Below are 25,699 nucleotides of genomic sequence, written 5' to 3'. Positions count from 1 at the left end.
AGCTCTGTAACGTTTTAGCGATTGAAAGCCAAGAGCTGCTGGAACTGAAGTTAAGAACTCTTTGAGGACAAATTTAAGTATTATTAGAAAACATATATAAAGCTCTAGCCTTGACAGCTCAAAAAAAATAACTTCCATTTATACATCATCAAGGTGCAATTTACGAACCACTTTCACATATGTTATCTCATTTGACTCTCACAAACCCCCAAAAGTAGATTGGACAGGTGATATTAGGATTAATATTTCCATCTTACAAATGAAGCAACCAAAGTTCAGAGCGTTTTAGTGGTTGCCTGAGGTCAAAAAACTCTTAAATAGCACTGCCCGGTCTCAAGGTCAGGTCTTTTGCTTTCCCGAGCCGGCCTCCCAGAACCACACATTCTCTTAATGACCCCGTGATATTTACAAAGGGCTGTGAATGCTCACAACAGAGTTGGCTTAGAGTTAAAACATCAGAACAGTAAGGAGTTCCCTAAGAGGGGGCACTTTTGGAAAAGGCACAGTGATTGGATAAAAAATAGTGCTCTAGAGAGTTTCTCTTTGATTCATTCATCACAGCTAAAGAACCAGTTCAGGGGAATCTCTCTCCCAAGCCACTGACTTGAGTCTTCAGAAGTTTTTCCAAAGTTAAGGGAGATTCCTTTCTCCCTGCAGCCAGTAGAGGTCTTGTGATGGCTACTACACAGTGTTAGAACCCAGAGACGGAAGCAACTACCTATTCCTCAGATTTGAATTTACAAACAACGAAATTCAACCACCCTCCAGAAGATAAGAAATATCACGGAAAGCACATTTCTATATTCCTTATTTTCCCAAGTGACAGGACACATTGTCATCAGAAAAATAGAGGGAACAAATGTACATCTTTCCATTCTTAAGTAGAATTCTTTGTGATACACTATAAAGCTAACTATTTTAACACTGTTAAAGAAAAGGAATTTGAACCAAAATTAGCATGTTTGATATTCATGAAAATTTGACATGTTATATAAAGTACTGTCATTGTATAGATAGTTTGATCATGTAATTATAGGGTTGAATATTGGAGTGTTAAGGCTTTTATTAATGTAGATTCTGATAGGTTTAGAAACTTTGACACAACTGCTTTGGAAAATAATATACAGCTGCTCTTTAGGAAAATTATAATAATTGAGAAACGTTCCAAATTTCGAATTTTGTCAAAAAACATATTTTGTCACAATCATCTTTCAAAATGTAAAAAGCTAGACTTGGACTCAGAAGACCTAAATTCAAGTTCTGGTTCTGCCATAGATTTGTTAACATAATGCTGACAAGTCACTTTACCTCTCTAAATTTCTGTTACCTAAAATAGGTGGTAGTTAGATAACCTTAAACATGGAGCTAGAATAACAAGGTTCTGTTTGTTCCCCACTGTAGTGTCCGGGTCTGATAGAGTAGATGGCATATACTTATCATTCAATAAATATTTCTTACATGAACTTAAGGTAATTTATTACTGCAACATTCCTGATTTTATGTTACAAATTTGAAGAATTTCTAAAGAATATGAAATTGTCATGATTGATAGAAATATGCTCACTCACACAAACACACACACACACACACACACACACACACACACACACACACTTAAAAAGAGGAGATGCCAAGTATTAGGTGTTTCACATAGCTCCTTTGTTAGAAGAGGGAAAAAAAGCTTTAGAATAACTGCTGTCCTACATCTATTGGATTAATCTAGCTTTCCACTGCAGAATCAAATTTAAGGAAGCAAGACTTTTTAGAAGTTTCAGACTGTTTTCACGGGACACTTAACAAGAAAAAGCCAAGTCTATGTGTCTCTATTTATATATATTTATTCACACTAATGAAGGAATAATCTAAGGCAACCAATTTAAAAACCAGATATATATTCCCATTTGTTTCCTCAGAAAATAAAGACATACTTGGATGTTAGCATTAGACCAGATCAGTGAAGGTTCTTTTTGATGTAATTTTTGCTCATTGGGCTAGCTAAAATTGCTTACTGAGCCCTGAATTCCCATTTCCCGACAATGTCTCATTTTACAGCATTTTCTTTTGCACAGCTTTTGAAATCCTCCTCTTTTCACTCAGCTTCCCTCTTACCCCACCAAAATGTCTTTTGCTCAGATTAAACTCCTTTACCTAAAGGAAGGAATAAATGATTATTTCCCAGAGGCAGTTCTGTTTTAAAAGAAAACCATTTCCTAAACAAATCTCTAATTTGCCAAATTTCAGGCAATTTAACAATCTCACTAGACTTCAGGTGTTCCCCAGGTCCCTTAAAACATATAGGCAATTGTCTAGTATAGTGGTTCTACAAACTTTTAAAGCCATGGAACTCTTGCTTCAAACAAAAATCAGGCAGCAGTCCACTGTATAGAAGAGATAAGGGCTATAGTACTACGGTGGAAACAGTGATGGGGACCCAGAACTTTCCCTATTCTCCCTGCTTCTCTCCACCAGCATTGCTACAGAGGTGCACACCTCAGGATAACCCATGTAAAGGCCATCTTCTCATACAAATGCACACACATAAGGTGAGATAATGGGTGATAAGCCAGTAGATGACTCACTCTCTTTTTTTTTTTTTTTAACATCTTTATTGGAGTATACAATGGTGTGTTAGTTTCTGCTTTATAACAAAGTGAATCAGCTGTACATATACATATAGCCCCATATCTCCTCCCTCTTACGTCTCCCTCCCACCCTCCCTATCCCACCCATCTAGGTGGTCACACAGCACCAAGCTGACCTCCCTGTGCTATGAGGCTGCTTCCCACTAGCAAGCTATTTTATGTTTGGTAGTGTATATATGTCCATGCCACTCTTTCACTTCATCCCAGCTTACCCTTCCCCCTCCCCATGTCCTCAAGTCCATTCTCTACGTCTGTGTCTTTATTCCTGTCCTGCCCCTAGGTTCTTCAGAAGCATTTGTGTTTTTTTTTAGATTCCATATATATGTGTTAGCATACGGTATTTGTTTTTCTCCTTCTGACTTACTTCACTCTGTATGACAGTTTGTAGGTCCATCCACCTCACTACAAATAACTCAGTTTCATTTCTTTTTATGGCTGAGTCATATTCCATTGTATATATGTGCCACATCTTCTTTATCCATTCATCTGTCGATGGACACTTAGGTTGCTTCCATGTCCTGGCTATTGTAAATAGAGCTGCAATGAACATTGTGGTACATGATTCTTTTTGAATTAATTACTTTCTCTTTCAGATTTTTCGTCTTTAGTGTATAGGAATGCAGGAGATTTCTGTGCATTAATTTTGTATCCTGCTACTTTACCATATTCATTGATTAGTTCTAGCAGTTTTCTGGTAGCATCTTTAGGATTCTCTATGTATAGTATCATGGATGACTCACTCTTGAGCACCCTGAAGAAGCTTTTAGATGTCTATTGCAATTCACATTTTAGAAAGCATATTCACATTTTTAAAAACACTTTGAGAATGTAGCAAAGCAAGAAGTGAACAGAATAAGCAATTTAGATTTTGCCCATTATCTTCTATTTCTATCTCATGTTTGAAACGTGGGTGTGTTACATGGTTGTGTTGTAAAATAAATATGGTCAACTAAATGCATTCCTGAAGTCAGTATTAGTATTACCAGCTTCTTTAACAGAACTGGTTTTCCCCTAATGGGCTTTCCCTTACTGAAAATTTGAATTTAATCCAACCACCAAAACAACTACTTTCTCTTCAGAAAACAAAAGTTTCTGTGGTGTTTTCCTAGCAGAAGAGATTTTGAAGATCACCTCCAGAAAGGCCACCCAGATCCACTATTTGCATTTCTCACCCTGCAGGCACCTCCAACCCAACTGTTCTCAAACTCTCACCTTCCTCTTGATTCATGATGAATGGTTGTACCACCTACCCATTTTACAAAGCTAAAACCTTAAAGTCACCATAAAAACAGCAACCATTAAATTATTGGGGTTCTCAACTAGACATATCGTGTAGGTCAGGATTTTTTAACCTGATCTACTGACATTTGGGGCAGGATGATTCTCTGTGTGTGGGGCTGTGCTGTAAACAGTAAGGTGTTTAGCATTATTCCTGGTCTCCACTAGATGCCAATAGCCCTACTTCCACCTGCTTCCAGGCTTCACAATAAAAATGATCTCCAGGCGTTGCCAAATATCTGCTGGAGGCAAAGTCAACTCCATTTGAGAACAACTGATGTAGATTAACTCTTTACTCTTCACAATACCCCACAGGGTCCCACCCCAGACCTACTGAATCAGAAACACAAGGGTTAGGGTCCAGAAGTCTGTTTCAATACACCTTCCAGGTGGTTCTGATGCGCTCTGACATTTGAGAACCCGTGGTCTACCTGACAGACCTCTAACGCTGCAGGTGGCATAGAAACCCTGACTTCCTTCCCTAACAAGTCCCTTGCCTTTACCTCCTTCTCTCCTGTCCTACTCCACGCACTGCCCACCCTTCATTTAAATCTTTCATTAGCTACCAAACATGTGTTTGTCTTTATCTTCTAAGCACCAGTAATATAAGCAAAACAATCGAACTCCTAAGTGGCTTGCTGACTACAGGCTGGGGTGTTCCAGCCATCCTGCCCCACCTGGAGTAGGTACACACCTTGTCAGTGTAAGCCACAAGCCTCCGGCATTGTGCCTCCCTCTTCTTGGTGAACCCCTTGACTTTTGTGGCTCATTCTCAAATGTCCCTTTTCTTTGAATTATTCGGAGGGCTAATCCCTACTTTCCCTGAACATCCAATAGCCTTACACATCTTCTTATTTCGCTTATCCCATGGTGGCATTAACGTTTGTTTACGCGTCTCCTAGAGTAGCGGTTGGGTGAGGGAAGAGCCTTCTTTTATCTTTGTGTAGCCAGCTACACAAAGGACAGTGGTGATCATCGCAGCACACATCAGAGTCATCTAGGAGCTATTAAAAAATTGGATGCGGGCACTCACCCCCGGACCTATAGAATCTTGCAAATCCATATTTTAAACTATTCCCACACCATAGTTGAATTACTGCCCAATGTCTTGCACAGAGCAGGTATTTAATCAAAGTTTCTTGAATGTCTGATCAATCACGTAGCAGGGCTGCATAGAGAATCATCTCTGTCTTCCCCTCAGCTTGCTGCTCCAGTTCTGCTTTTTGTTTCACTTTTGATTTCACTTTCCATTTCCTTTAACTTGGAAGTACTTGGCAGGGGCTTCCCTGGGCTTTCCTGGTGGCACAGTGGTTAAGAATCCGCCTGCCAATGCAGGGGACACGGGTTGGAGCCCTGGTCTGGGAAGATCCCACATGCCACGGAGCAACTAAGCCCGTGCACCACAACTACTGAGCCTGTGTGCTGCAACTAATGAAGCTTACGCGCCTATAGCCCGTGCTCCACAACAAGAGAAGCCACCACAATGAGAAGCCTGAGCACCGCAACAGAGTAGCCCGTGCTTGCTGCAACTAGAGAAAGCCCGCGCGCAGCAACGAAGACCCAACGGCAGCCAAATAAATAAATAAATAAATAAATAAGTAAGTAAGTAAGTAAAATTTAAAAAATGAAAGTACTTGGCAAAAACCAAACAGTCAAAACTGATAAAAGGCCAAATTTTGTTTAGATGATTTTAATTATTGACCTAATCTCTGGAATCTGAAGGTTAATATATTGTTCACAGTCTCAAATATCCTGCAGGAACCTCAAATTAGGGTGACCTGTTAAATAGTCCTAAAGTGTCTTTCAGGATTTCAGTTACCTGGTGGCTACTTCCTACTCCCCGCTTGCATGAGGTCTCCGTGATTGATCATAGATAACGTTATCACCCTTTAAGGTGGTTGTGAGACCTCAAGCCAACTCACCTGTATGTAGCTGGCCAGGCGCGCTCCATTCAACATCCCCGGCGGGGCGGCGCGGCCGGCGCTGTCACCTGCGATCAGGTCGGAGGGCGCCAGGGAGGAGCAAGGTCGGGGAAGTCCTGGGGGGCGGGGCAGCCCGCGGCTGGTGGCGAGAATCGAAACTCAGCTGCTGAAACCGCCGTTCACGCTCTTCTGAATCGCATCTCGAGACCCGCGAAGTGTCCCAGCTCGGCCCTCACCCTTCCCGCAGCGGCGGCGGCCCGGGCCCCGCGGGCTCTGAACCATGTACACCCGCACTGGGGTGCAGGGCTCCGGGATCGGAGCCCCCGCCGCCTCCCGCCCGGCCCGGGACCCCCCTGCGTGGCGCAGGGAGCTGGGCCCGCCGCAGGGCCCCAGGCGGGGTTTGGAGGAGGCTCTCGAGAGCCCTTCGCGGGAGAGTCCGGAGCACGCGGGCCGGAGGTTGTAAGTATTTAATCACCTGTCCTGCGGGGCGGAAGCCCAACCCCAAACGAGCCCCCAGGTTCTTCTCGAATCACTGAAGTTTGAACCACAGGGGCCCCATTACAGGGTCTCTAAGAAAATGAAGGCTCGTTTGTCTAAACAATAGCATCCATGAATTACCTTATAAATTGAGTGTGCCGGTCCGGGATCCTTACTGAACATCTGAGCCCCCGTTCCCTTTGAGGACACTACTTTCCTGATTCTTGTGACTGGCTACAGGGCTAGGCTACTACTGGGTGTGTAGTAACTGCCTAGGCTTCTTACTGATTTTCCAGATACCTCCAGAACTCATGTTAGTATGAAAATATTTTTTTCCCTTCCTATCTTAAGAAAACTGATGCCCTAAATAGTATCTTCACATCAGCTGGGAGGGTAAGGGTGAAGAGGGAATGTGTTATGGGGTAGAAATGCAAATGCTGCCTCTAGGAGCCTGCATTCCAACAAAACTCCCGGATAAAGTAGCCTCTTAGGACCAGAGGACTGACCCGGAGAGGAAGTGAGTGGGTGCAGTGTTTCTTGATAAGTGCTCTACACAGGAACAGGTAGGTAGCCTTTATTCCTGGTCTTTGGTTCAGGGACTACAGTTACTATCCTGGAAATATTTATTATGAAAAGTGTCAGTGATCCTTTCCCACCAATGGAATGAGATGCTTTAACCCAACAGTAGGGTTTGTGAAGACATGACTGCTTTTGAAGTGCTGCTTCTGTGAACTGGAACTTTCCAGATGGTTTCATTTTCAGTTCCCCCTTTTCATTAACTTCTAGTTACATGAAAGACAAACGTTGGTTTCTAAGGAACAGTATATAACCTTATGCCCAATAAACAGATTTTCTTTCATCCCTTAACTTTTGAAAGAATTCATAAGTACCAGGCTTTTTAATATTATTCAGCTTTGGGTTGCCTTTAGGTGGGGTGGGTGATCTGCGTGATTTCAATTAGAGATTGCTGCGTTTCTTTCCTACTCAGAATGTGGGGCGGGGCGGGGCGGGGGGGGGCGGAGCGGAATTCCCCAGCGGTCCAGTGGTTAGGACTCAGCGCGCTCACTGCTAGGGCGGGTTCAAGTTTGATCCCTGGTGGGGAACTAAGATCCTGCAAGCCGAGCGGTGCGGCCGGAAGAAAAAGGGGGGGATATCTGGTCATAATGGAAGTCCTTTAATTCTGAGTAATCTACATCTCTGTAAGCTGTAGCATTTGATGTAACAGAGGTCACGGATGTATGGTTTCACGTTGATGATAAATACGCTCTATGTGCCTTTTCTTCTATTTTAAAGATCTACTTAGACATAATCATTTAATTGCAAGCTCATAACATCTCATAAACATTAGCAGTTGCATCTGTCTGTTTTCTTACTTGTAAATTAATTGTAAATTATCCCAGAATCTTGCTGGACTAAATTACTCAGAAAGGGGCAGTTTTCTAATTAATTTTCCAGGCCTCAGTATCTGATGACCTCACTACATTTTGTGATTTCTAATTTGCCAGTAGACCATTAGAGAATACATGGGTGAGTTCACTTGTGTTTCACAGAACTCATTATTTTCATGTGAACCAGTTGCAATAAGCAGAACATTATAAGATACATTTCCTTTTAGGTATATAGCAAGTAAGATCCTGTATGGACCACTCTGAATTCTTCTTACATCTCCATTAGTCACTTGTATCTACTGTTTATTCTTGCTTGTCTCCTTTAATGGAAGCAGGAAACCAAAGAAAATTGTTGAATGGCAAATAACATCTCAGTAAAATTGACCAAAAAATGCCGTTAAGATTTGATTTATTTTCTTGGAGAGAAATTAGAAGCATTTTCTGATAGAAAATTAAGAAAAAGGAAGGATAGAGTTAAGTGCTTAATTGTGAAACTTCACTTGTTCACTTGCAATATGAGCTTATTTATATGATAAAGGGTTGAACTTTGACCTTGTTTTGTGTGCATCCTTCCATTTATTCATTAGGGAAGCCCCAACGTGGGAAAAGGAGCAGGAGCTTTGATGCCAGGCAGACTTGGGTTCAAGTTCTGATTCTGCCATTACTTACTCTCTGAACTTCAACTACTTTATGTCTCAGTGTCCTCATTAGGTGAAGTGAGATAATACCAACCTCTCAGGGTCTGTGTATGTGTGTGTCTGTGTATGCATGAAACAATTTCATGCCTGGCAGAAAGCAAGTATCCAGTAAATGTTGGGTGCTGATAGCCTTGAATTCATTTAACAAATGTTTATTATTATTATTTTTTAAACATCTTTATTGAAGTATAATTGCCTTACAATAGTGTGTTAGCTTCTGCTTTATAACAAAGTGAATCAGTTATACATATACAATATGTTCCCATTTCTCTTCCCTCTTGCATCTCCCTCCCTCCCACCCTCCCCATCCCACCCCTCTAGGTGGTCACAAAGCACCGAGCTGATCTCCCTGTGCTATGCGGCTGCTTCCCACTAGTTATCTATTTTACATTTGGTAGTGTATATATGTCCATGACACTCTCTTACCCTGTCACATCTCACCCCACCCCCTCCCCATATCCTCAAGTCCATTCTCTAGTAGGTCTGTGTCTTTATTCCCGTCTTGCCACTAGGTTCTTCATGGCCTTTTTTTTTTTTTTTCCCCTTAGATTCCATATATATGTGTTAGCATACTGTATTTGTTTTTCTCTTTCTGACTTACTTCACTCTGTATGACAGACTCTAACTCCATCCACCTCATTACAAATACCTCCATTTCATTTCTTTTGATGGCTGAGTAATATTCCATTGTATATATGTGCCACATCTTCTTTATCCATTCATCTGTCGATGGACGTTTAGGTTGCTTCCATGTCCTGGCTATTGTAAATAGAGCTGCAATGAACATTTTGGTACATGACTCTTTTTGACCTATGGTTTTCTCAGGGTATATGCCCAGTAGTGGGATTGCTGGGTCGTATGGTAGTTCTATTTGTAGTTTTTTAAGGAACCTCCATACTGTTCTCCATAGTGGCTGTATCAATTTACATTCCCACCAACAGTGCAAGAGTGTTCCCTTTCCTCCACACCCTCTCCAGCATTTATTGTTTCTAGATTTTTTGATGATGGCCATTCTGACCGGTGTGAGATGATATCTCATTGTAGTTTTGATTTGCATTTCTCTAATGATTAATGATGTTGAGCATTCTTTCATGTGTCTGTAGGCCATCTGTATATCTTCTTTGGAGAAATGTCTATTTAGATCTTCTGCCCATTTTTGGATTGGGTTGTTCGTTTTTTTGTTATTGAGCTGCATGAGCTGCTTGTAAATCTTGGAGATTAATCCTTTGTCAGTTGCTTCATTTGCAAATATCTTCTCCCATTCTGAGGGTTGTCTTTTGGTCTTGTTTATGGTTTCCTTTGCTGTGCAAAAGCTTTTAAGTTTCATTAGGTCCCATTTGTTTATTTGTGTTCTTATTTCCATTTCTCTGGGAGCTGGGTCAAAAAGAATCTTGCTGTGATGTATGTCATAGAGTGTTCTGCCTATGTTTTCCTCTAAGAGTTTGATAGTGTCTGCCCTTATACTTAGGTCTTTAATCCATTTTGAGTTTATTTTTGTGTATGGTGTCAGGGAGTGTTCTAATTTCATACTTTTACATGTTCCTGTCCAATTTTCCCAGCACCACTTATTGAAGAGGCTGTCTTTTCTTCACTGTATATGCTTGCCTCCTTTATCAAAGATAAGTTGACCATATGTGTGTGGGTTTATCTCTGGGCTTTCTATCCTGTTCCATTGATCTATATTTCTGTTTTTGTGCCAGTACCAAACTGTCTTGATTACTGAAGCTTTGTAATATAGTCTGAAGTCAGGGAGCCTGATTCCCCCAGCTCCATTTTTCGTTCTCAAGATTGCTTTGGCTATTCGGGGTCTTTTGTGTTTCCATACAAATTGTGAAATTTTTTGCTCTAGTTCTGTGAAAAATGCCAGTGGTAGTTTGATAGGGATTGCACTAATCTGTAGATTGCTTTGGGAAGTAGAGTCATTTTCACAATGTTGATTCTTCCAATCCAGGAACATGGTATATCTCTCCATCTATTTGTATCATCTTTAATTTCTTTCATCAGTGTCTTATAATTTTCTGCATACAGGTCTTTTGTCTCCTTAGGTAGGTTTATTCCTAGATATTTTATTCTTTTTGTTGCAATGGTAAATGGGAGTGTTTTCTTAATTTCACTTTCAGATTTTTCGTCATTAGTGTATAGAAATGCAAGAGATTTCTGTGCATTAATTTTGTATCCTGCTACTTTACCAAATTCATTGATTAGCTCTAGGAGTTTTCTGGTAGCATCTTTAGGATTCTCTATGTATAGTATCATGTCATCTGCAAATAGTGACAGCTTTACTTCTTCTTTTCCGATTTGGATTCCTTTTATTTCTTTGTCTTCTCTGATTACTGTGGCTAACACTTCCAAAACTATGTTGAATAATAGTGGTGAGAGTGGGCAACCTTGTCTTGTTCCTGATCTTAGTGGAAATGGTTTCAGTTTTTCACCATTGAGGACAATGTTGGCTGTGGGTTTGTCATATATGGCCTTTATTATGTTGAGGAAAGTTCCCTCTATGCCTACTTTCTGGAGGGCTTTTATCATAAATGGGTGTTGAATTTTGTCGAAAGCTTTCTCTGCATCTATTGAGATGATCATATGGTTTTTCTCCTTCAATTTGTTAATATGGTGTATCACATTGATTGATTTGCGTATATTGAAGAATCCTTGCATTCCTGGGATAAACCCCACTTGATCATGGTGTATGATCCTTTTAATGTGCTGTTGGATTCTGTTTGCTAGTATTTTGTTGAGGATTTTTGCATCTATGTTCATCAGTGATATTGGCCTGTAGTTTTCTTTCTTTGTGACATCTTTGTCTGGTTTTGGTATCAGGGTGATGGTGGCCTCGTAGAATGAGTTGGGGAGTGTTCCTCCCTCTGCAATATTTTGGAAGAGTTTGAGAAGGATAGGTGTTAGCTCTTCTCTAAATGTTTGATAGAATTCACCTGTGAAGCCATCTGGTCCTGGGCTTTTGTTTGTTGGAAGGTTTTTAATCACAGTTTCAATTTCAGTGCTTGTGATTGGTCTGTTCATATTTTCTATTTCTTCCTGGTTCAGTCTCGGCAGTTTGTGCATTTCTAAGAATCTGTCCATTTCTTCCAGGTTGTCCATTTTATTGGCATAGAGTTGCTTGTAGTAATCTCTCATGATCTTTTGTATTTCTGCAGTGTCAGCGGTTACTTCTCCTTTTTCATTTCTAATTCTATTGATCTGAGTCTTCTCCCTTTTTCTCTTGATGAGTCTGGCTAATGGTTTATCAATTTTGTTTATCTTCTCAAAGAACCAGCTTTTAGTTTCATTGATTTTTGCTATTGTTTCCTTCATTTCTTTTTCATTTATTTCTGACCTGATCTTTATAATTTCTTTCCTTCTGCTGGCTTTGGGGTTTTTTTGTTCTTCTTTCTCTAATTGCTTTAGGTGCAAGGTTAGGTTGTTTATTCGAGATGTTTCCTGTTTCTTGAGGTAGGCTTGTATTGCTATAAACTTTCCCTCTTAGCACTGCTTTTGCTGCGTCCCATAGGTTTTGGGTCGTCGTGTCTCCGTTGTCATTTGTTTCTAGGTATTTTTTGATTTCCCCTTTGATTTCTTCAGTAATCACTTCGTTATTAAGTAATGTATTGTGTAGCCTCCATGTGTTTGTATTTTTTACAGATCTTTTCCTGTAATTGATATCTAGTCTCATAGCGTTGTGGTCGGAAAAGATACTTGATACGATTTCAATTTTCTTAAATTTACCAAGGCTTGATTTGTGACCCAAGATATGATCTATCCTGGAGAATGTTCCATGAGCACTTGAGAAAAATGTGTATTCTGTTGTTTTTGGGTGGAATGTCCTATAAATATCAATTAAGTCCATATTGTTTAATGTATCATTTAAAGCTTGTGTTTCCTTATTTATTTTCATTTTGGATGATCTGTCCATTGGTGAAAGTGGGGTGTTAAAGTCCCCTACTATGATTGTGTTGCTGTCAATTTCCCCTTTTATGGCTGTTAGTATTTGCCTTATGTATTGAGGTGCTCCTATGTTGGGTGCATAAATATTTAGAATTTTTATACCTTCCTCTTGGATCGATCCCTTGATCATTATATAGTGTCCTTCTTTGTCTCTTGTAATAGTCTTTATTTTAAAGTCTATTTTGTCTGATATGAGAATTGCTACTCCAGCTTTCTTTTGATTTCCATTTGCATGGAATATCTTTTTCCATCCCCTCACTTTCAGTCTGTATGTATCTCTAGGTCTGAAGTGGGTCTCTTGTAGACAGCATATATATGGGTCTTGTTTTTGTATCCATTCAGCCAGCCTGTGTCTTTTGGTGGGAGCATTTAATCCATTTACATTCAAGGTAATTATCGATATGTATGTTCCTATTCCCATTTTCTTAAATGTATTGGGTTTGTTATTGTAGGTGTTTTCCTTCTCTTGTGTTTCTTGCCTAGAGAAGTTCCTTTAGCATTTGTTGTAAAGCTGGTTTGGTGGTGCTGAACTCTCTCAGCTTTTGCTTGTCTGTAAAGGTTTTAATTTCTCCATCGAATCTGAATGAGATCCTTGCTGGGTAGAGTAATCTTGGTTGTAGGTTTTTCTCCTTCATCACTTTAAGTATATCCTGCCACTCCCTTCTGGCTTGCAGAGTTTCTGCTGATAGATCAGATGTTAACCTTATGGGGATTCCCTTGTGTGTTATTTGTTTTTTTTTTCCCTTGCTGCCTTTAATATGTTTTCCTTATATTTAATTTTTGACAGTTTGATTAATATGTGTCTTGGCGTGTTCCTCCTTGGGTTTATCCTGTATGGGACTCTCTGTGCTTCCAGGACTTGATTAACTATTTCCTTTCCCATATTAGGGAAGTTTTCAACTATAATCTCTTCAAAAATTTTCTCAGTCCCTTTCTTTTTCTCTTCTTCTTCTGGTACCCCTATAATTCGAATGTTGGTGCGTTTAATGTTGTCCCAGAGGTCCCTGAGACTGTCCTCAGTTCTTTTCATTCTTTTTTCTTTATCCTGCTCTGTAGTAGTTATTTCCACCATTTTATCTTCCAGGTCACTTATCCTTTCTTCTGCCTCAGTTATTCTACTATTGATCCCATCTAGAGTATTTTTAATTTCATTTATTGTGTTTTTCATCATTGCTTGGTTCCTCTTTAGTTCTTCTACATCCTTGTTAAATGTTTCTTGCATTTTGTCTATTCTATTTCCAAGATTTTGGATCATCCTTACTATCATTATTCTGAATTCTTTTTCAGGTAGACTACCTATTTCCTCTTCATTTGTTAAGTCCAGTGTGTTTTGAGCCTGCTCCTTCATCTGCTGTGTGTTTTTCTGTCGTCTCATTGTGCCTATCTTACTGTGTTTGGGGTCTCCTTTTCACAGGCTGCAGGTTCGTAGTTCCCGTTGTTTTTGGTATCTGTCCCCAGTGGCTAAGGTTGGTTCAGTGGGTTGTGTAGGCTTCCTGGTGGAGGGAACTAGTGCCTGAGTTCTGGTGGATGAGGCTAGATCTTGTCTTTCTGGTGGGCACGTCCATGTGTGGTGGTGTATTTTGGGGTGTCTGTGGCCTTATTATGATTTTAGGCAGCCTCTCTGCTAATGGATTGGGTTGTGTTCCTGTGTAGCTAGTTGTTTGGCATAGGGTGTCCAGCACTGTAGCTTGCTGGTCGTTGAGTGAAGCTGGGTCTTGATGTTGAGATGGAGATCTCTGGGAGATTTTTGCCGTTTGGTATTACGTGGAGCTGGGAGGTCTCTTGTGGACCAGTGTTCTGAAGTTGGCTCTCCCACCTCAGAGGCACGGCCCTGATGCCTGGCTGGAGCACCAAGAGCCTTTCGTCCACACGGCTCAGAGTAAAAGGGAGAAAAAATAGAAAGAAAGAAAGAAAGAGGCTATAATATAGTGAAGTAAAATAAAGCTATTGTAAAGCAAAGCTATACAGACAAAATCTCACCCAGAAGCATATACATATACACTCACAAAAAAAAGGAAAAGGGGAAAAATTAATATCTCCTGCTCCCAGAGTCCACCTCCTGAATTTGGGCTGATTCGTTGTCTATTCAGGTATTCAGCAGATGCAGGCACATCAAGTTGTTTGTGGAGCTTTAATCCGCTGCTCCTGGGGCTGCTGGGAGAGATTTCCCCTTCTCTTCCCTGTTCGCACAGCTCCTGGGGTTCAGCTTTGGATTTGGCCCCGCCTCTGCGTGTAGGTCGCCTGAGTGCGTCTGTTCCCCGCCCAGACAGGATGGGGTTAAAGGAGCAGCTGCTTCGGGGGCTCTGGCTCACCCAGGCCGCGGGGAGGGAGGGGCACGGAGGAGGCGGGGCGAGCCTGCGGCGGCCGAGGCCGGCGTGACGTTGCACCAGCCTGAGGCACGCAGTGCGTTCTCCCGGGGATGTTGTCCCCGGATCCCGGGACCCTGGCAGTGGCAGGCTGCACAGGCTACCGGGAGGGGCGGTGTGGAGAGTGACCTGTGCTCACACACAGGCTTTTTGGAGGCGGCAGCAGCAGCCCCCGCGTCTCACGCCCGTCTCTGGGGTCCGCGCTGATCGCCGTGGCTTGCGCCCTTCTCTGGAGTTCGTTTAGGCGGCGCTCTGAATCCCCTCTCCTTGCGCGCAGCGAAACAAAGAGGCAAGAAAAAGTCTCTTGCCTCTTCGGCAGCTGCAGACCTTTTCCTGGTCTCCCTCCCAGCCAGCTGTGGTGCGCCAACCCCTTCAGGCTGTGTTCATGCCGCCAACCCCAGTCCTCTCCCTGCGATCCGACTGAAGCTGAGCCTCAGCTCCCAGCCCCGCCCGCCCCGGCGGGGGAGCAGACAAGCCTCTCGGGCTGGTGAGCGCCGCTCGGCGCCGAGCCTCTGTGCGGGAGTCTCTCCGATTTTCCCTCTGCGCCCCTGTTGCTGTGGGATCCGCGCTGATAGCCGCGGCTCGCGCCCTTCTCTGGAGTTCGTTTAGGCGGCGCTCTGAATCCCCTCTCCTTGCCTGCCACGAAACAAAGAGGCAAGAAAAAGTCTCTTGCCTCTTCGGCAGCTGCAGACCTTTTCCCGGTCTCCCTCCCAGCCAGCTGTGGTGCGCTAACCCCTTCAGGCTGTGTTCACGCCGCCAGCTCCAGTCCTCTCCCTGCGATCCGACCGAAGCCAAGCCTCAGCTCCCAGCCCCGCCCGCCCCGGCGGGGGAGCAGACAAGCCTCTCGGGCTGGTGAGTGCTGGTCGGCACTGCTCCTCCGTGCGGGAATGTCTCCGCTTTGCCCTCCGCATCTCTGTGGCTGCGCTCTCCTCCGTGGCTCCAAAGCTTCCCCCCTCCGCCACCCGCAGTCTCCGCCCGCGAAGGGGCTCCTAGTGCGTGGAAACCTTTCCTCCTTCACAGCTCCCTCCCACTGGTGCAGGTGCCGTCCCTATTCTTTTGTCTCTGTTATTTCTTTTTTCTTTTGCCCTACCCAAGTACGGGGGGAGTTTCTTGCCTTTTTGGAGGTCGGACGTTTTCTGCCAGCGTTCAGTGGGTGTTCTGTAGGAGCAGTTCCACGTGTAGATGTATTTCTACTGTATCTGTGGGAAGGAAGGTGATCTCCGCGTCTTACTCTTCCGCCATCTTCTCCAATCCTGCTTCTACTGTTTCTAGGAGGATCAACAAATGTTTATTGACCAAGTACTGTGCTGTCACCCTGAAGTGTTTATGCCTTGTAAAAACACACTGATTTAAAACGCTGACTTACATATAAATATAAAGAGACTTTAAGGCAAGTTGTTAGAATGATTCCTGAGGACCTCTAATAGACTCTAAGGCAAGGCTGAGCCCTTAACTATATTTGGATTTAAGTAAAGTGTTTACTAATAAATATTGGATTTCCTAATTATTTTCAGTTCGTGATTTTATCTTGTCCTTAAATATTGTAAGCTCTTTATACAGATTTAAAGAGAAAAAAAGTTCACACAAACTTCTAATCCAAAGTAATCCTTTACCCTTCCCCCAAACTCTAGATAAATATAAGGCTAAGGCATGGGTTTTTCTGGAAGGGAATTTTACCTCATTTTACCCAATTCTGGGCAAAAGGCTCTTGCCTATGACAGTAATACAGGCAAGGTTCACTTTGTTCAGATACTTGTGTATAACCGTACCTAGAGGTGGTCCTTTAGCTTGATGCTGTTTGAAGGAAATATAAAGATATTCTGAAAATGAACCCATAATGTGGAATTTTACTATACAGTTAACTTTAACATAATTTGTATACAAACTCAGTTTACCTTAAACATATTTGTGGCCAACTTTATAGCAAAAACTGTAGAGACTTAAAGATTAGCAATAATAATGGCAAGCACTTATGTATTTAACTTATGTTTGTTAAAGTGCATTACATATGTTAACTCTTTTTAAAAAATTTATTTATTATTTATTTTTGGCTGCATTGGGTCTTTGTTGCCATGCGAGGGCTTCCTCTAGTTGCGGTGAGCGGGGGCTGCTCTTCATTGCGGTGCGCAGGCTTCTCATTGCGGTGGCTTCTCTTGTTGTGGAGCACGGGCTCTAGGCGTGGGAGCTTCAGTAGTTGTGGCACAGGGGCTCAGTAGTTGTGGCTCGAGGGCTCTAGAGCGCAGGCTCAGTAGTTGTGGTGCACGGGCTTAGTTGCTCCGCGGCATGTGGAATCTTCCCGAACCAGGGCTCAAACCCGTGTCCCCTGCATTGGCAGGTGGATTCTTAACCACTGCGCCACCGGGGAAGTCCTGACATTCTTATAACTTAGAATTCCGAGCATTTTAAGGAGCTCTGAGCCAGGAGCCAGGGACAATGATTGAATACTTAAACTTTATTATACCACGGTAGTTTAAATAGCCTCTATGACAGCCAGAGAAGCTTGCCATTCAGATCTTCAAAAGACTTTACTGTGGGGAGCACAGTTCAACTGCCAGCTCTAGTTGCCATCCTTTTGAATCCATTGTATCCTTTGCTCTGAGAGCACACTTATTCTGCACTCTTCCCACCAGTGTCTGAGCATTCCAGGTGGGACTCCTTTATGGGGCAACTTTTGCCAGAAGACTCCCCATTGACCTATCCAAGATTTTCTCAGAACCGTATACCAGTCTGAGGCTCTTCCTACTCAATCCTCCCTCTCTCCTTTCACAGGTGTCAGACCTGCTCATGTTCTTAAGGCTTTCCCTGCCTACTGCTGCTTGCTTACCTTTTATCCTTCACAAGCCTTCCTCCCAGTAAATCTCTTGCTTGTCTAATCTCATCTTGATGTCTACTCGGAGGACCCAAACTGACACAGCCTTTAAGATACACCATACCCCTGACAATAGCAGCTTAGACACCACGGCTGTTGGAGTGCTTATGTCCTGGGGAAACCCACTCCTTTTCCTTATTTCCTCCCTTGGGGCTCAGGGGACATTCGCTAGTTTCCTTCCTCTAACTTCAATACTTTGCCCAGTTTGTTGTGCTCCAGGGAAGAAATTAACCCTGGTAACTGATATGTTTTTTTCCCCTTCACCCTCAAACTCTCAAGGGAGAGCGAAGGGAGAATAAAGAATGGCTTGGTAAGCCCACTTATTAATGGTCAATTCCTGATTTTTCTCTCTTAAAGAACCCTGTGTTATTTTAGTATTAAACATTTCGTAAATGTAAGATGAGATATAAGATGGGATAGATGATAACAGTCATTAAGTTATAGCATTAGTTCTATTTTTATAAACATCACTATTTAATCATTGTTGAGTATACTCTTAATCCTGATGTATAATTTATACCCAAGACAGACCATCAAAAACTTCTTAAGTCATTCTTGACTCAGCTCATTTGAATCTGAACTAGCCACATAAAATAGTCTTAAATGAAGTGCAAGTTTTTACAAACTTATGAGAGCCTACAGGAACTACTTTCACTTTTTTTTCTTCACTGCAAATGCCCCAGATTTCTCTTCTGTCTCCTCTTATGACTGTGAGAAAATAAGCTTTTGCCTGTAGTTGTTAAATGGCATGAAAGCATCAGGCTATTACCCCTCCTTGGAGATGGAGAAATGAATAATGCCTGAGTTCCTTTTAGTGCTCTGAAATAATGGTACCTAGGAAGAGAAAAATCTATGATTGATTCTAATGAGTAATCTTCTTGATGGCTCAATATAGATAGCGATTCATTAGGGAACTATTTAACTCAATCTCCAGGCAAGGCTCGTAGGCATTCAGAAAGTTTGTAAAACAACGGACAGTACTTAACTCAATGATAATTTTATGACTCAGTGAGCTGGGTAGGTGTCTCTATGACCAGATTCTACTACCAAACTAATCAGTAGAGCTCTGCCTATTTGACTGCTTTTAGGTCTTGTGCTCTTTGGAAGCCTCTGTTTGACTGCTTTTAGGATTGAGAAATGTGACAAAGCATTGCAATACTGTGGTAGCAGAAAGGAAATTAGTTATGACCTAGAACAGTTAAACCGGGTACTCCGAGGAACTAAAACAAAAATAACAATCAATAGCTCTAACTTTTATGTCTTGAACTTACAACCACGTGCTAGACCCTGTGCTACACGCATCATATAATTCATTTTTCTCTTCACAATAAACACTTTGCCCCATTATAGTTGAAGAAACTGAGTCTTGAGAGAGTATATGATTTCCTAAGTTCTCATGGCTTTTTTTAGTCACAGAACCAGCCCTCAAACCTGAGTCTGTCTACCAAAGTCTGGATCCTGAACATGATGGACCTGGAGGACGGAGTGACAGTGCAGCTCGTGAATTTCCCATCAGTGGTCCTATTTTCACATCAAGAAAATAGAATTTCTATAGACTAAAGAGAGTGGTACTATAGAATCAGCAATGTGACATTTATTTACAGCTTTAACATGATTTGGATAGAGAAGTAGTTTGTAGGAGCAAAGTTTCTGTGGCGATCCTGTTTTCTCTGCTGCTTTTCTTCATGACAGCTTGGTTGGCTTACATTAGAACAGCTTTCTCACTGTCACTGTTTCTGAGCAACCTAAACCACATACTGCCTTCCAGAGATCTTTCAGACTTCTGACCACAGCCTAAAGTTAGCAATGCATTTGACATTCATGACCTAGTACATGTATGGGTATATGTGAGTTTATGTATAAATGAAAAAAGTGTCAGAAAACAATTCTCACCCTTACTATATGTGATGGACTTTGACATTTTCTATTCTTATTCATTAAAAATAAACCCATTAAGTTGATTTCATGGCCCATTAGTGGGTTACCACCTACAGTGTGAAAAGCAAAGCATTGTTCTTTGCATGGCAGAAGAGATTGTTGGAGTGGATGGAAAGAAAAGACATTTTGGTTTGATTAGGTCAAATTTACCTTTCTGTTTATACAGGAGGGGAGAAATTATGGTCCTGTTTAGGATGAATTTCCAACTTTTCTGCACTAGATTCCACTCCTTAATATGGTATGCCTTTGAATTCTGCTAAGTCTTGGGGAGCAATCATGTTTGTTCAAATACAATATCAAAAATGAGTGGGCATTTCTCAAAAAGTCTGACACTGAAACAGTGAAACAATAAATCAACGGGATGATGAAAGCTTGAAAACACATAAAACCTATAATAATCGGTAGAAGCATAGCAGAAATGAGAAAAAAGAAACTTAGTTCAATTACACAGTAAGGTTACTTACTTCAAAGTCAGTAGAATGCTGTAAGGTTATACTATTGTTAAGGTTAATTGCATCTATGCAGAATGTATTTGAATCTGAAACAAAACCTTAACAGGAAAAAAATCATCAAAGGGAGAAGACTGCATTTGAAGGGTCTGTTCTATGTCAGAGAATCAGGCAATGTTGGTTCCTTTGTTCTGTAATGTTTGTAATTCATGCCCCCCCCCACCATGAACACTTAAAAGGCAATTTATTAAAGTCCTGTAGAAAAACTAAAGACGTTTCCCATCATTAAAACTCAAGAGCTGGTATTGCCCAGTGTTTGTTTTGCTAGGGAACCAGTGAGAGCGGAAATCCTGTGCTACCTAGTCCTGTAAGAAAATCTGAACCCCTGATTTAAGAAATCTTTATTTTAAATATTTTCTCATTTAATACTTCTTGGAATATTTTTTCATGGTTGTAAAAGTAAAGTCATATCTGCTTGTTATAAAAATCTAAACATTACATTGGGAATTCCCTGGCGGTCCAGTGGTTAGGACTGAGCACTTTCACTGCCGTAGCCCAGGTTCAATTCCTGGTCGGAGAACTAAGATCCCACAAACCATGCAGCGCGGCCAAAAAACCCAAAAAACTAAACATTACAAAACTAATATAGAAAGGAAAAGTCCCCTGCAATTCAGATCCTTAGAAATAAACACTTCAAGCTGTTTGATACAAGGACCTCTTTATCTTTAAAGTGTAAGTTGTTCTTTTTGACTTTTAATCCAAGTAGAAAGACTTAGAGCCATTATGCCCTTCAATTTCTACTGCTAATAGAAGGTGACAATAATAATAAGTGTCTTATACATAATATGTTATATATAATTATTATAATAAAATAGATATCTCCAAATAGGTGTCTTAAGCATAGGTGGCTTTGTTTCTCTCCTATAAAGTAAGTCTGAAGGTAGGTAGTCTGGGGCTGATATAGTACAAATAATAGGCAATCATAATAGAACATTTGTTATTTCCTAGCCTTGTTCTAAGCACTTCGTACACTAAGAGATAGATATTTGTTATCCCCATTTTACCGGTGAAAGAATAGAAAAACTAATTTGCTCAAAGTTATAGTTAGGAAGTAACAGAATTAGGGTTCAAAGCAGGGCAGTTTGGCAACAGATTGCCACTAGTGTGGTAGTTTTACAGATTGCTTCTTTCTGCTCTGCTGTTTCTGGTGCATGTCTTACATATTCAAGTTGCCTCACTGACCAAGATGGTTGCTTGAGCACCAGCTTCCACTTCAACCTTCCAGGAAGGGGGGAGGGCAACAAAAAAGCTTTTCCTGTCCATCTGTCTATCTTCATTTAATGGAGCTTTCCTAGAAATCCTTCTCAATGGCTTCCCCTTATATCTCAATTTGCCAAACTTAATCACACAGTCATATTTGGCTATAAAGAAGGTTGGGGACTATAGTCTTAATGGAGCACATTGTTAACCTGAATAATATAGGAGTGCTTTTAGTAAGGAGGTGGTGAGAATGAATGGTTAGGTAGGCCAGCATCTATTCTGGTTTAGGAATTGAGGAGAGTCAAGCATAAGAGCAGAAATTAATCATATGATCAAACTGTCGCTGGAACTTTGGAAATGCAAATGGGATATCTAAGGAAGAAAATTTTAAATGTAGTCCACATTCCTGTTCAGAGTATTAATTTTAGAGGACTGTTAAGGGTTTTCTTCTGGATAATGTTCTGTGCAATCTTTGTTTTATGCTTTGCACATCCTGCAGGATTGTTTATAATAGTGAACAATTGAAACAACTGAAATGGTTAAGTGTGTGGTTATAGTAATGGTGCATTGATGTTGTGAAATATTATGTAGCCATTTAATATTAAGCTTGTTACGTGCATAATTGGGAAAACCACTTATAAGTGAAAGCAGCATATAAAATTGGACTTAATATATGACTGCAACTGTGTAATATGTACAGAATATAGACTGAACTGAAATTAACCCAAATAACACTGTAATTGAGATCTCTGAGGAGTGGGGTTATGAGTGACTTTTAAATGTTTTAAAGATAATTTTCTGCATTTTCTCATGTGAGCATATGTTTATTTCAAAATCAGGATGAATTTCGTTTTTAAATATTCTATGCAGATATTTAGATATAACTACTTTATGTCTTGCATTTCTAGTTTTCTCCTTTAAGTTATAGATGACCTTGAGGAGCAATGCTTAAGACATGTGGACATATGCAGAGCTTAGCCTAATGATAATAATAATAATAAGAGGAATAATAATAATAGAAAACGTATAACAATTTGATAAGTGTTTTTATGCAGATGCCAATTTTATCACTAAGCCATTCTTAAATATTCTCTTGTTGGAAAAGATAGTCCTCCTTGGGCCTCTTGCACTCTAGATGTCTTGCTGGGTATGCCAAGATTGCGTACCTGACTACTCTAACCTGGACTATTTCTTAGGGTTGTTGTGTAGCTGGGAACCTTGAGAGATGAGGTGCATTCTCCCCAGAACAAAGACCAGGCTTGCTTACTATCTGCTATAAAAACGGTGGATTCCACAATTCAGGGTTCCTCGGCTGCAATGCAAACACACTGTGTGTGTGCAGCACCCATCATGCTGACTTGGAGCCAGAGAGAACAGACATAAATACGCTGGTGCCGTGCCATGAGTGATGAAGTCCACGTCTTCTACCAGCATCCATGAAACAGTAACAGCCTAACTGTTAGGCTAACTTTAGCTTGCAAGTAGGTTCAGATCACATCCCAGACCTGACATCTCTATGTTCTGAAAATATGAATTCCGTGTAGTTACTTTTACTGAGGAAGCAAGTTAATACATTTTGCAAGTATACTTACCAATTGGTCCCCATCTCTACTTCCATCACTGGTTTTTGCCCTCATAACGATGGTGAGTCTCTCCGATATTATATTTCATATATATTCTTTGTATCTTTAGAGTGAATCTTGCTTCTTTTTTTAATAGATGAACTTATTTTTATTTATTTATTTATTTTGGGGGGGAGATTGCGATTGACACATATACACTATTTTTAATTTATTTAATTTATTTATTTTTGGCTGTGTTGGGTCTTCGTTGCTGTGCGGGCTTTCTCTAGTTGCGGTGAGCAGGGGCTACTCTTCGTTGCAGTGCACAGGCTTCTCTTTGCGGTGGCTTGTCTTGTTGCGGAGCACGGGCTATAGGCGCTGGGGCTTCACTAGTTTTGGCACGCGGGCTCAGTAGTTGTGGCTCTCGGGCTCTAGAGCGCAGGCTCAGTAGTTGTGGCACACGGGCTTAGTTGCTCCACGGCATGTGGGATCTTCCTGGACCAGGGCTCGAACCCGTGTCCCCTGCACTGGGAGGCAGATTCTTAACCACTGCACCACCAGGGAAGCCCTCTTGCTTCTTTTTTCATAGCTTTTATCATTTACGTGTATATGTGTTTTAAGTGAAGAAGCACAACATCTTTCAGGTCTATCCTGTATGATTGTGCCAGTTGGTAACTATACAGACTTGCCTGGCTAAGGTAGTAATTTGAAGCTGAAATACATACCAAATCATTTGCCTTAGTGTGGGGTTACCTCCACCTGGCAGAAGGGGCACTTTTTTCTAATTTGCATAAATTTACCACCTCTCACTAAGCTGTGGGCCTATGTGAGGATCCTGGGATGGCTATGTGTGTGTGTGTGTGTGTGTGTGTGTGTGTAACAAAGGCCATCTGGGCATCTATTCCGCCCTCCAACAGAAGCTGTGAGTTATAGAACTCACCAGCTTCACATCAGCCTCTTGGGTGTGCAAACTATGTCTGGGGCTCTGCAGGCTTTGAGACCAAAGAGAGTTCATTAGTCCTTCCACACCAGAGATGTGGAATGTAGGATCAGGGCTGGTGTGACGGGCTTAGGGGACAAGGATGATTTACTCAGTCTGATCTTGGTATTTTTTTTCTTAGGAATATGGTCTGTTTATAAAAGAAGTTTTGCAAACCTGAATGCCTCATAAGGTTTGGTTCACGTTGGTTAAAAACAGTAAGCTTCAGAGTCCTATGTTGAAGACCATATTAAAAAAGCAATATAGAAAAACATACCTAGAATCTAAATCTCTATCCAGTGTCTTTGATTAACCAGAAATTTTCCTTTGTTTCAATTTCACCCAAGGATAAGATTTTCTTGAACTATGAAAACCTCAAACCAATTTTTTGTAGGACAGTAGACTTTATGTGTCTACTATTCTGCTTGAAATTATCTGTTTGTCACTTAATCTCTTTCTGAATTTTTGCTCTTGAGTACATTTCTTTTTTACTCAAACCAGTGTTGTTCCTAATTAGAAATTTAGATTACATCTGCTGCAGTTTGTACACACCAGGATATATTTATGTAATACTTTTAGCCAGCCAAGATATTTTTCATGACTCCAACATACCATTTTTTTTCATAGAGTGCTTATTGATGAGACCTTATAAAAATGCGCAAGAATGTGCACAGAGAGGCAGTTGCGTAGCTCAGGAGAGACCTCACAAGGAAGAGATTTCTTAAATATATATATTTAAGAAATATATGGTACAGAAAAACACGTCTCCCTCTGTCTTAACGCTGTTCTTTATACGTTCTCCCTTAATATATCTCATGGATGTGTGCTGTTGGAAAGTGAAAATAATCTTACAAATGGAGATATTTCATTAAATTTCAATGAGGTAATTAAGGAAACTCATTTTCAAAGATATACATTTATTTCAGTGGCTTGAATGTTGCTTCATCAGGAAATGACCAGAATACTAAATACAGGTAGGTTGGGCTTGTCTCCATCAGTAGCTTTGAGAGTCAGGCTGTTGAAAGGGATGACATGGAGGTTAAAACAGCAGAGGCCCTTGCTGTGGGTGGAAACTAATTGGCTGAAAACATGAGTAAGTTATACTTGTTATTCATGTCAAGGAAAAGCTAAGAGAGAAGGGATGAATATTTGTATCTACCCAGGCATTATGCTCTGCCACAGGATATTAAAAAATAAAAAGCCGATATTTAGACTTAAGCTCCTCTTCCTATAGGAAGGAAGAGGAATAGAGGCTCCATTACTTGGCAATGCTTTCTTCTGAATATTATATTTCAGATTTGACATTTTAAGCCAATAAAATATTGCTAAGAAGGTTGCTAAGGAATTCTCTAACATAAAACATTTATTACTGGGACCACTGTCCTTGAGCCTGGGGTTATGTTTGAATGTTTTCAATTAAAAGCCTCTGATTTCAAGGCTAGATAATTCTCCCCCTTTTTTCATGGCCCTATATTGTCTGGGTACTTGTCAGCTACACATGTTGGCCATAGATTGACCACAGTCCTATTCCTAAGACTAAAGATTCTAGTGTGATGTTGTCACACTTAAACTTAATCAGATTAGATACTGTAGAATAAAATCTTTTACAAACTGTTTTTTCTTTTCAAACCTTTCCTGATATTTTCATAAGAGAGATTCATGGAACTTGGAAAATTCTCTATGAAGCTTCTTTTAGCAAAGTGCTAGCACAGAAACCCTTTTTGCCACTTGAGATCCTATCCTTTAAGCCTCAACTTGCTATTCTTCTCTGAAATTTTCTACTCCTCTGGGGTCTCACTGACTCCCCTCCACCTTGCATCTCTGACTACTTCCATCATCCCACTTTGAGGCTTGTTTGAATATCCTTGTGGTCTGCTCTGGTGGTTTCATGAATTGTTCCTAATTAAAGTATAAGCTCTGTTAAAGTGG

The 25,699-nt window shown here is 41.0% G+C and overlaps 1 protein-coding gene across 4 annotated transcripts in view; it reads left to right on the top strand.

The window, feature by feature from the left end:
• The first annotated feature begins 6,016 nt into the window (after window positions 1–6,016).
• EPSTI1 (epithelial stromal interaction 1) overlaps window positions 6,017–25,699 on the top strand; it is a 112,377-nt gene continuing 92,694 nt past the window's right edge. For 3 of the 4 annotated variants that reach the window (XM_057533003.1, XM_057533002.1, XM_057533000.1), the window contains exon 1: window positions 6,017–6,301. In XM_057533003.1, coding sequence (XP_057388986.1) covers window positions 6,123–6,301 — 179 coding nt within the window. In that variant the 5' untranslated portion in view covers window positions 6,017–6,122. The remainder of the gene's footprint in view (window positions 6,302–25,699) is intronic. The other variant, XM_057533001.1, reaches the window with a different exon arrangement.

The sequence above is a fragment of the Balaenoptera acutorostrata genome, chromosome 18, assembly GCF_949987535.1.
Source record: "Balaenoptera acutorostrata chromosome 18, mBalAcu1.1, whole genome shotgun sequence".
In the NCBI taxonomy this organism is placed as follows: Eukaryota; Metazoa; Chordata; class Mammalia; order Artiodactyla; family Balaenopteridae; genus Balaenoptera; species Balaenoptera acutorostrata.
Note: the sequence above shows the minus strand (reverse complement) of the source record. Positions and strands in the feature narration are given on the sequence as shown.